This window comes from Lissotriton helveticus, chromosome 10 (assembly GCF_964261635.1).
Source record: "Lissotriton helveticus chromosome 10, aLisHel1.1, whole genome shotgun sequence".
In the NCBI taxonomy this organism is placed as follows: domain Eukaryota; kingdom Metazoa; phylum Chordata; class Amphibia; order Caudata; family Salamandridae; genus Lissotriton; species Lissotriton helveticus.
Window position 1 is genome coordinate 23344503 of NC_136071.1, and position 11162 is coordinate 23355664.

The 11162-nt window shown below is 42.4% G+C and overlaps 1 protein-coding gene across 1 annotated transcript; it reads left to right on the forward strand.

The window, feature by feature from the left end:
- Positions 1 to 254: 254 nt before the first annotated feature.
- LOC144785001 (uncharacterized) lies at positions 255 to 2293 on the forward strand. The gene is made up of 2 exons (XM_078664120.1): positions 255 to 859; positions 1146 to 2293. The coding sequence occupies exons 1-2, from the start codon at positions 619 to 621 to the stop codon at positions 1970 to 1972; spliced, it is 1068 nt and encodes a 355-aa protein (XP_078520246.1). The 5' UTR covers positions 255 to 618; the 3' UTR covers positions 1973 to 2293.
- The last annotated feature ends 8869 nt before the right edge of the window (positions 2294 to 11162 follow it).

Consider the following 11162-nt stretch of genomic DNA (forward strand, 5'->3'; position numbering starts at 1 on the left):
GGTATGTAGGTACAAAATCGGTAACATTTACCGATTCGGAATGACTCGGAATCTGAAATCAGTATTTACCAAATCGGTAATTTCCGAATCGGTAAATTCCGATTCGGTAAAACCCATTCATTCCTATGGGCCAGGAGGCCCCTAGGAATGAATGGGTTTTACCGAATCGGAATTTACCGATTCGGAAACTACCGATTCGGTAAATACCGATTCGGAAATTTGAAACTGACTAACATGTGAGCCTGTGAACCAATCAGAAACACCAACCACACCCAAAAAGAAAGGTACAGTGGAATCAACCAATCAGAAACAAGCACCCCTCCCCAGTACCTGGGAGTGGCCACACCCATGTGGGTGCAGAAACTGAACAGTCAGGAGAGCAGGAGGACAGACAGAGGAGCAGGCTTCCCTGAGCTTACCTGAACAGCACAATGGAGACCCAGGATGGCCAGAGGGATGCAGCAGAGCGCAGGAGGAAACTGAAATTCAGCCCTGAAGAACTGCAAGTGCTGGTAGTAGAGGTGGTGAAACACTACTGTAAAATCTTTGGCAAACAGTCTCTGCATGTTGCAGAGTCTGTCAAGCGCACCACCTGGATTGATATCCAAGCAAAGGTAAATGCCATCGGGGTCACCCACCGGGAAATTGATGATTTTAAAAAAAAGGTGGTATGACCTTCGTATTATCACTAAAAAGAAACTAGCTGCCCACAGAAAAGAAGCTGCAGCAACAGGGGGAGGCAGAAACCGAGTACCACGACTCACTGCCATTGAGGAGCTTGTGGAATCCACCCTAGAGCCGGAAAGTATCCATGGCATTGGGGACGCTGACAGCACCGCCAGAGCTGCAAAGAAACAAGGTAAGAAGCATGGACATTATCATTAACCCATTTCCTTGTTCCCCTTCCCCACTCTGTGTGCCTACATCACACTCCAGTACAGGTTTTACCAATGTCCAGCAATGCTTCATGGGAGACGTAGTCATCGGTAGATAAAGCAATGCAGTCAGCATACCATACAGCAAGGGATGCAACACACTACTAGCAGAAGCAAATGAGGAGCAGGCAAATGTGTGATAGTAGTGTGATTTAATCAAGACACACAGGTGAACTACTCCACTGACACAATGTCCATGTCTGTCCACAGGAGAGTCATCGCGCAGCACAGCAATGGATAGTGAGAAGAGGAGAGAAGAAGCTGGTCCCAGCACAGTTCAACGAGGGAAGAACACAGAGCAGGCAGCCAAGACACCTGAGCAAACAACCACACCACAGCCTCAGTCACCTCTTTTGTTTGGGACTCAGGAGTCAGTAGCAGCAGCACAGTCCCCCACACAAACTACACCGTCATCTGTGCAGGAAAGGGCAAGGCGGCTTGATGTGCCCCCGCTCCGCATTCTAGAAACATCTGAGGAGGAAGAGGAGGAGGGTGACATGGCAAGCAATCCACCAGAGTCAGCCAACGCTGAGCAACAGCCCACTCCAAGAGCTGTGCGGGCCAGTGTTCGAGTCCGAAGGGCACGGGAGAGAGCTGAAGAGCAGGACTTTGAGGGGGTCTTCTGCGGTCTGGAGGCCACCATGGTGAAGGTCCAGCGCCTACAGGCAAAGGCAATGATGGGTGTTCAGAGGCAGGTGCGCACTATTAACAACAAGCTGGATAACATCGACAAGGGCATTAGGGAACATTTCGGACAGCATGCAGTCGCTGGCAAATGGCATGACAGACATGACCCAGTGCATAACAGTCCGGTGCGACAAATTGGACAGGGACCACTTGGAGAGGCGCAAGGCTCGTGTGGGTTAGCGCCAGCAGACCAAAGCATTAAACCGCTTTGCAACTGCAACCTCCCTGCTGTGCAGACGGTCAGTAACGATGCAGGATGCAATTGTGCACTGCTGCACCGATTTAGCTATGGGGATGGGCAGAGTGACCTCTGCCATGGAGCTGATGCTTACGCAACAGACAGCCACTAGAGGCGACACATGTGTGGTTGAAAGTGAAGAATCCACCAGCAGGAGTGGCGCAAGCACTCCTGTTCCGGAAATACGCAGGAGCGGCAGGCGTCAATCCACAGAGCCAGGCAACACCGAAAGCCGTGAAACACAGCCACGACAGTCCCACCCTGTAATCCATGGACGGAAACAGTAACTATGCCCTCAACCCAAAGGACAGGTCACGGTGGGGTTAACTGTGACCACCCAGACATGGACATTGATATTTTGTGTTACCATTGTGTGGTATTATTGGAATGGCGTAGTGAAAATTATCTTTAGCAATAAAACTATTTTCAGCTACAGCGCTCAACCCTTTAATCACTATCAAAAGTAGGAGTACTACCCAGTCATTGCTGATCTTTTAAATACATTATGGATCTATTTCCATATCTCAGTCCATTAGTTCAGAAATTTTGCAATGAGTATCACCTAGACACAGCTGACTCTTTCAAACACAAAAACTGCGTAACATAGCTTTAAAGCTATATCCAATTGTTCTCCTTTCCATACACTCTTCTTTATAACTCTAACCTCTGTTGGGTTTTGTTCTTTACATAGTTTGTGAATCTGAGTATTGCGAGGTTTGCTGTCTCTGCTATTATTCTTTAACTTCAGAGTTTCATTAGATCCAGCTAAATTCATAAGTGCCTCACTTTTTATTGAGCCAGAGTTTAATCATTTCTAATTGATGGTCCCCTGTGTCTGTCGTATTTCATGAAATCTTTTTTCCAAGACCATGTTCAACTCTCGCCTTATACCAGAGAATTGCCTTCTCCGGATTCTTTTCTTTCACTGTCACTGCATTAGTTGTACATTCTCTCTCCCTTCCTCCATTATTCCCACAGCCTTTGTCTCTTCATGGCATCCACTGACCCAAACTCCCTTCACAGTCCCCTATTGACCTTTGGCCTTACCTCTTTAAAAATTGTATACCTTCCTAACGTCTCAAAATATGCATCAAAAGATTCAAACATAGAATCTTGAGAAATGTCTGAAACACTGATTGTAGATCAGTATCGTTGTGGTCAGAAGGGTAACCTTCAAGCCAATCTTTTCTTTTCCTCTCTCTTGTCACCACCTTCTGGATTGCAGCCTTCTTGAAGGATCTCTATGCCTCCTCAGACATAGATTTTCTTTTGGGTGCAACTTAACTGCCTCGGTCTAATTCCCCAGTAAAATAAATCTATCAGATTCCATCTTCAACAGCGGCTTTATTATATTCATGCTACTGATGACATCTTTGCCATGTTTAATCTTTAGGTCAATACCTTTGTTCAGTCCAAAATGCTAGGATCCTTTTCTCTTTAAACAATTACTCTCCCCTTTCTAATGTTTGTTCTCTTGAATTTTTTTCACACTCACTACTAACCTCCTTCCTCTCATGTCACATCTACTGTTTTCAGATCCCTCCAGGCCTCTCCTTCCCTCCCTTCCCACCCTGCCTCTCATTCCCTCATCCTCCCTCCCGCCCTCTCTCTCTAATTGTTCATTCTTCAACATCACTCACTGGGCTCATACTCTCTCCCCTCATCACCCCTCACTTCCTTCTCAATTTAATAAGGATCTCCCCTCTCTTCCTCCCTTGCCTAATGCAGTTCAGGGGCCTCCAACAGGCCGAGCACAAGCTACCAGTAGCTGTCCGGTCACTTCTGAGTAGCTCACACATGATAATTACCTGTCAGGTGGCTTGACAAAATAGGCAGCTGCCCAAATGCCATGGCAGCACTTTAAGATACAGTCCAACGCATTCTGTGAGGCATGGGAAACTGAAAATGCAGGTTCATATAGCCCACACTTAAGAAAAAATCGTTGTTTCTATTCTTTCTTTTCACTTTCATTTATTTTGTTTTTCCACATCTCTGTTTCCTTTTTTCGCTGCTGTTTCTTATTCTACTTTTCTTCTGTCATCTTTCCATATTTTGTTAGCTCCTTGTTTTCTCTTCTGCCTCCTTCAACTCGTTCTTAATTGTTATGTTGTTGTTTCTTCACTTTTTGTCTTTTCTCCTGTCTTTTTTGTTTCACTCATCTTCTTTTTCAACTTCTCTTAGTCTTGTTTCTTCCTATATTTCTTTTTCAATCTCTTGTTCTTTATTTCTCTCTTTTTCCTTTTCTTTCTTCTACCTGTCCCTTTCCTCTGATTTATTACTTTCATTTTTCCTCCCCTCTTTCATTCCTCCCTCTTTCTCTTATTTTCCTTTCCTGTTTTTCTTTGTTTCTGTCTTGCTCTAGTTTCTACCTCTCTTTCCTTTTTGACACGTATCCTTCTCTTGTATTTTTCTGTATAACTTGCTCTTTCCTTATTTCAGTCTTATCTTTTTTACCTTTCTTTTCTTTAATTTTTCCTCTCATTTTACCTCTTCCTGTTTCTTTATTTCACTTATTTTTACGTTTTTCTTTATATCTTATTCTTTGTTAGGCTTCTGTTTCTTTTTTCTTTTCATTTTCTTTTTTCTTCTTGTTCTTTCTCTTTGATATTTTACCTTCTCTTGTGCTTTTTTGTCATTCTCTTCTTTTTGTTTCTCTTGGCCTTTTTTCTTTCATTCTCCTCCCATCTCTTATGTTCTCGCTCCACCTTGCCTTCTCTCTCTCTTTCTCTCTCTCTCTCCCTCCCTCTCATTCACTCGCCCTTCTCACTGCTACTTTTTTTAAATTTTTTATTATCGTTCAGTTCATAGCATAATCAAAGCAAATACAAAACATATAGACATCAATCCATTAAATAAAGTGCTGCAAGTGCAATAGAACACCAGAAAAAGCAAGCTATCAGAGCATAAACAAACCAAAAAAAAAGAAGAAAAGACAAAAATGATTGAACAATGATTCCATTAACAAATCAGCAATGAGTACTACCAGCTAATCTGGGCATTCATTTTCTAGGTGATCAATCATAGGCTACCAAATTTGAATCCCCAGTTGTTGTTTTTTTTCAACGATTTGATGCGGTACAGATTAAATTCTAGATTCAATACATTATAAAATATTGCCCGCCACATCTCATATGAAGGCGCATCAGGCTTCAACCACATAGAGGCAATGCATAATCGGGCGACTGACATAGCCATAAAAAAATACTGATTTTGATAGTACAATGGCAGAATATCCATATCTTTACATAATCGAAACATCATCATCTCTCTAGATATCAGCACATCGAAATTTAAATTTTTTGACAGAAATTGTGCAATAGATACAAAAAATGGATTCAAGACTCTACAATCAAAAAATATATGCACAATCTCTTATGCTCTCGCTCCACCTTGCCTTCTCTCTCTCTTTCTCTCTCTCTCTCCCTCCCTCTCATTCACTCGCCCTTCTCACTGCTTCTTTTTTTAAAATTTTTATTATCATTCAGTTCATAGCATAATCAAAGCAAATACAAAACATATAGACATCAATCCATTAAATAAAGTGCTGCAAGTGCAATAGAACACCAGAAAAAGCAAGCTATCATAGCATAAACAAACCAAAAAAAAAGAAGAAAAGACAAAAATGATTGAACAATGATTCCATTAACAACTCAGCAATGAGTACTACCAGCTAATCTGGGCATTCATTTTCTAGGTGATCAATCATAGGCTACCAAATTTGAATCCCCAGTTGGTTTTTTTTTCAACGATTTGATGCGGTACAGATTAAATTCTAGATTCAATACATTATAAAATTTTTGACAGAAATTGTGCAATAGATACAAAAAATGGTTTCAAGACTCTACAATCAAAAAATATATGCACAATGTCCGCCATATGGGCTTGACACCTATAACATTTCCCATTATGCATATTGCCCCACTTCATCATCTTAGCCGGTGTATGATATAAATTAAATAAAGTTTTATAATGTTGAGAACGTAGGTTGGCCGTCAAAGTAATTTTTGCAGCCATATTGATTGATGCTTGAACAAACTGGTCAGGAATTCCAAGTCTAATACTCCATTTCACCTCTTGTATATCAATATCATCGCGCTGCGTACTCAACAAACTATCATATAAAATCCCAATCATGGCCGGTTTGTTCAAGACTTCAAGAAAAACATTAGTGCCGGTAGGTAGAATACTTCGATGCTTAAAAATAAAATCCCGTAACTGTAAATATTTAAAAAAATCATTCTGAGGAATCGCATATTTTTCCTTCAAATCATCAAATGTAACCATAATGCCAGCATGAAACATACTGCCTAAGCAAACAATGCCTTTATCCGCCCAAGTCCGCATCTTACTATCCCAAAATATAGAAGGGAGTAATTCTATTGAACCACAAGGGGTATAAAAATTAATTCGGATAAGAGAAATGATTTTACGTACCCAGCTCCACCCTTTAAATGCTGCTAATACAGTCTTAAATCTTGTTCTTTTATAATAGCTTGGTTTGAGAAAGCGTTGCAGCACTTGTCGAGATTGACATCCTAATAGTATTAGATAAATATTAGGGCTTTCAAATACCGGTGAATCGCCCCCAATCACCAAGATTTTCATATTCTGAGGGAGGCAGGCTAAATTATAAAAAACAAAATTCGGAAATCCCCATCCACCTCTTGAGAGCGGCAGTGTCATAAATTTAGACGCCCGACGAGGAGATTTCCAGCCCCATAAAAACCTATCTGTAATAGATTGCAGCTTCATTAATTGTACTTGGGACAGCTCCAGCGGTACAGTCCAGAAATAATAGAGTACCCTAGGTAAAATACACATCTTTAAAACATTTCGTCCGCCCACCAACGTTAAGTGAAGACATTCCGACTTTTCCAACTGTCGCTTAACTGATTGTAATATATCAGTCCAATTCACAGTTACTAACTCTTGGAGCGACATCCTAATTTTAATTCCAAGGTACTTAGCCTCATGGGTAACGAGTAAATCGTTGGAGCATAGCCCGGCAGTACACACTACCTGGGTTTTAGTGATATTCAATTTATACCCAGAAACTTTACCAAATTCTTGTGTTATATTTTCAATTTCGCATTGTGCTTGTTCCGGATCAGATGTAACAACCGCAATGTCATCAGCGTAAGCTAAGACACGTACATAATTATAACCCACATACGCTGGGAGGTGTCTAGCAATTGCAGCAATGGCTCGATGTAAATAGCAAATAATAGCGGCGAGCATGAGCATCCCTGCCGTGTGCCTCGAGTATTATAAACAAATGATGACTCCTGCCCCATCACACAGATCTTGGTCCTTGGTCGTTTATACATAATTTGTACGGCAAGCAAAAATTGGGGTCCAAACCCCATTTTACCCATTATACCCCATAGGAATGCCCACGCCACACGATCAAATGCTTTTTCAGCATCTAAAAACACCAAGCCGACATTTTTATGAAATGCTGATGCATAATCCAAGAGAGCAATCACACGATGCAAATGATTGACAGTGCTTCTACCTGGAAGAAAACCATGCTGATGATAAGACACCAATGATGGTACAACTTGAATTAAACGGCTAGCGAGGATTTTAGAATATATCTTGGCATCTACATTAATTAATGAGATGGGTCTATATGACCCCGGAAGATGTGGGGTTTATCTTTCTTTTTAAATACCACTATGCTTGTGTCGTCCCATGAAGGAGGAGGGGTGCCAGCTTGAACAGAGATAAAAGTGGCCAGCATATCATCTTTAATAATAGAAAATAACAAATGATATACCTCTAAAGGCAGTTTATCCGGACCGGCAGCTTTCCCAAGCGCAAGGTCCTTAAGTGCTGTCTCAAGTTCTAGCATAGTTATGGGGGCTTCTAGCTCTTCTCTAACAGTGGGCTCAACCACAGATAAATCAAATCTAGACACAAACTGGTCAATCTGATCTTGAGATAGATATTCTTGGGTATACAATTCAGTATAATAATGTTGAAAAACCAGCAATATACCATCCATCGTCTCAACCAAACAGCCCTGATTGTTCTCTAAGGTCGTTATACGCTGTGGTGTCTGCCGCCCGCGAAGTCTTTGAGCTAGGCCTCTACCGACCGATTCACCATACTCATATCTCTCAGCTCGGTGGACTTTATACTGAGTTGCAATATCACGACTCTAGACACCATTGATCTTTGCCTTAAAACATGCAACCTTAGTCTGTGCCGATTCACTATCGCGGTGTGCTCTAATAGCCAAGATAAATTCATGCTCTGCATTTTTTAGATCTACCGGCAATTTGTCCATATAAGCTTTTTTTTCCTCTGTTGGGACCACCCATAGCTACAAGTTTCACCCCGCAGCCCTGCCTTAAAGCAATCCCATACCATCGCCTGAGAAGCTATGCCTCTGTTATGATCTAGGAACTGCTGAGGCCATACTTGAATATGACATACATATTTCTTCATCAGATATTAATTTCTTATTAAATGAAAATGACCGCTGTGCCCGCTGAATATTAAAAGGAGGCAAATCCATAACAGGGCCATGATCCGATGTGATCCGTGGCATTACCTGCATACGGGCACCACTAATAAATAATCTAGGCAAAAAAATATAATCTAACCAGACAAACTTTTTATGGGGGGAAGAAAAAAAAGTATACCCGGGATCACCCGGTTTAACCAATGGCCACCCGTCAACTAGGCCGTGCTGGAGCAATATTTGCCGCAATGCTCTAAAAACATGTGGCTTACGGCCAATATATCTAGTGAATTGAGGATCCCAAGTAGAAAACTCACCATGTATATTAAAATCCCCTAACAATAATAGGGGTGTACCCCACAATGCAAGCTCGACATTCAAAAATTCAAGGATCTCGGTATCGTCCAAATTCGAGCCATATACAGTACATACTGTGGTCGTGACCCCCCCAACAATGCACTCAGCAATTGCCCAGTGTCTAAAATATCTGCTTTGGTTTTACCCGTGGTAGCTATCATTTGGCGACCCAAAATTGCAACCCCACGATTCATAGTAGCCTGCCTTGATTCTACGAATAGTGTATAGCCCAGTTCATTCAATATCTTCCTATTACCCCATGGCACGTGGGTTTCCTGAAGACATATAATGTCAGGATTAATTAGCCGAACTTCCTGCATCACACGCCTATGCTTAAGAACATTGTTCAATCCACATACGTTAAATGAACATATATGCAGACTATTACTAGCCATTTACCCTGAGTTGAACCATGAATTGGCACAGGCCGTTAATACATGAAATACAAAATAAGCTTGCTCCTACAGCCTTACAGCATATGCTATGAACTGACATTTTTCCCTTTACACCCTTAACCCAAAAACTACCCACCGCTATACCCCGTGGACCCCCCCAGAAACCCCCTCCCTCCTCACACACCCCTCCCCCCCTGCAAGTGACCCTCCCCAACAACCAAGACAATAGAGCCTATCGCCCTTTAGATGAGTATGAGAGAATCTTTGATGCTCGGACAGTCCCATATTAGATCAACATAGCTCTAGATAAAAAATAAAAAAACCTAAACTAATCAGCAGTTGATCTACATGCATATTCCCACATAAGTACACATGTAATCAGCTTACGAATGATCAATGCACGGTTTCATCAACCCAAAGAGTTAAGGTATTCCTTAGCTGAGGCCTCAGAGGTAAAGAATCGATTCTGCCCTTTATATACCGTTTTTAGAGTAGCTGGTTGTAAAAGAAAAACCTGTAAGCCCTTAGATTGGAATGGTGCAATTAATTGGCGAAGCCGCCAACGATTCTCTACAGTGGAGTGGCAATAATCGGGGCGTACAAAAAATTCAGTCCCTTTCCCAGATCTCTTTTTCTTAGGTCTAGCAAGGTCATATAATGTTTGTCTTGCCCAAAAATTATTTAGTGAGATCAATATGGCGCGTGGGTGTTTAACAGCTTGCCCAGTCCGAGCTGGTCGTTGGCGAAATGGAAATCGATGCGCCCGTTGAATTTCCGGGGCCCAGTTCCAATCTTTTACCTACGGGAATGCCTCTTCAAAAAGTTCAACTACGAATTTGCGAATGTCCTGCCCCTCAACCCCTTCAGGGACCCCAAGAATACGCAAATTATTGCGGCGTAGTCGATTCTCCATATCGGCAAGCTTTCCATGTATATCTTCCTTGTGCGCCTTAATATCTGCGATTTCTACCTTTTGGTTTGCCACTTGATCCTCCAATGTGGAAATGCGGCCATCAGCTTCTACCATTCTGTTCGTAAAAATCATTACATGTCTTTGCCAGACGTCGAACAGTGTTCTGGAGCTTCCGACAAGCGGTATGGGTTTTTAAATGCTCAGCCCTGGCTTCTAGCCGAGGTTCCGAGATAGCCTTAAAGATCTCCTCTAGCGACACTTGACTAAATGGCCCCCAGACCGCCACTAGCCTGCTCAGATAGGTCCAGGCTCTCAAACATTGGATCGGCCTCTGACAAAGCCCAATCAGAGATCTCAGCGGCCCCCCGCTTCCTAATGGTATCTGTATCGCCAATTGAATCACACAAGTTATTCTGACTCTGTTTACTGGCCTTCGCAATGGGTGTAGTATCCTCTGTAATCTCTTTGAGCATTGACAAATCCGCCTCTTCTTCTAAATCACCGTCAAGATCTGTTCCATCTGATTGCTCAGAGAGAGAATAAAATTCACTGTCCTTGCTGCTCACAGGATCAATTACTTCTTCCCCATTAGCACTAGCTACATTGACCACACTATGTTCGCTCCCTTCATGCTCATCAGCGATCACGGCCAGAGCTTGTAACGGTACTGTTAGGGAGCTTTGTAGTGAAACTGGAGGAACTACAAGCTATTCAAGTGCTTCCACCAACGTAGTATCACCATCAATATCGCCATGGTCAGGGTCAGTAAGTCTGACTACAGGAATCATAGCCTTTTTCCCTGAGGCGGTTTGAAACATTTGTGGAATCTTGGGGGTAGCCGATGTATCTACCTCGGGATCCTTGCTACTGTCCTCTTTATTGCTACTGGTTTGCATTAGCTTTGCAGCAAGGGCAGCGCGAGTCCCAACCTGGCTCTCTCCAGTAGCCCTGGTTTTCCCACCGCGGGCTGTTTTTGGGTCCCATAGCCCAGTTAATTAGAGCAGACCTAGAAGCCTTATTACAGCCAGAAATTCAAAGCAGTAATGCAACACTCCCGAAGCACTTACTTAACCATATACAGTGTATAGAAGGTGTTTTCCAGAGTTCTTCACACAGTACCAAATCCCCAAAAAAACGACTTTCACAATGTCTTTCCACAGCACCAAAA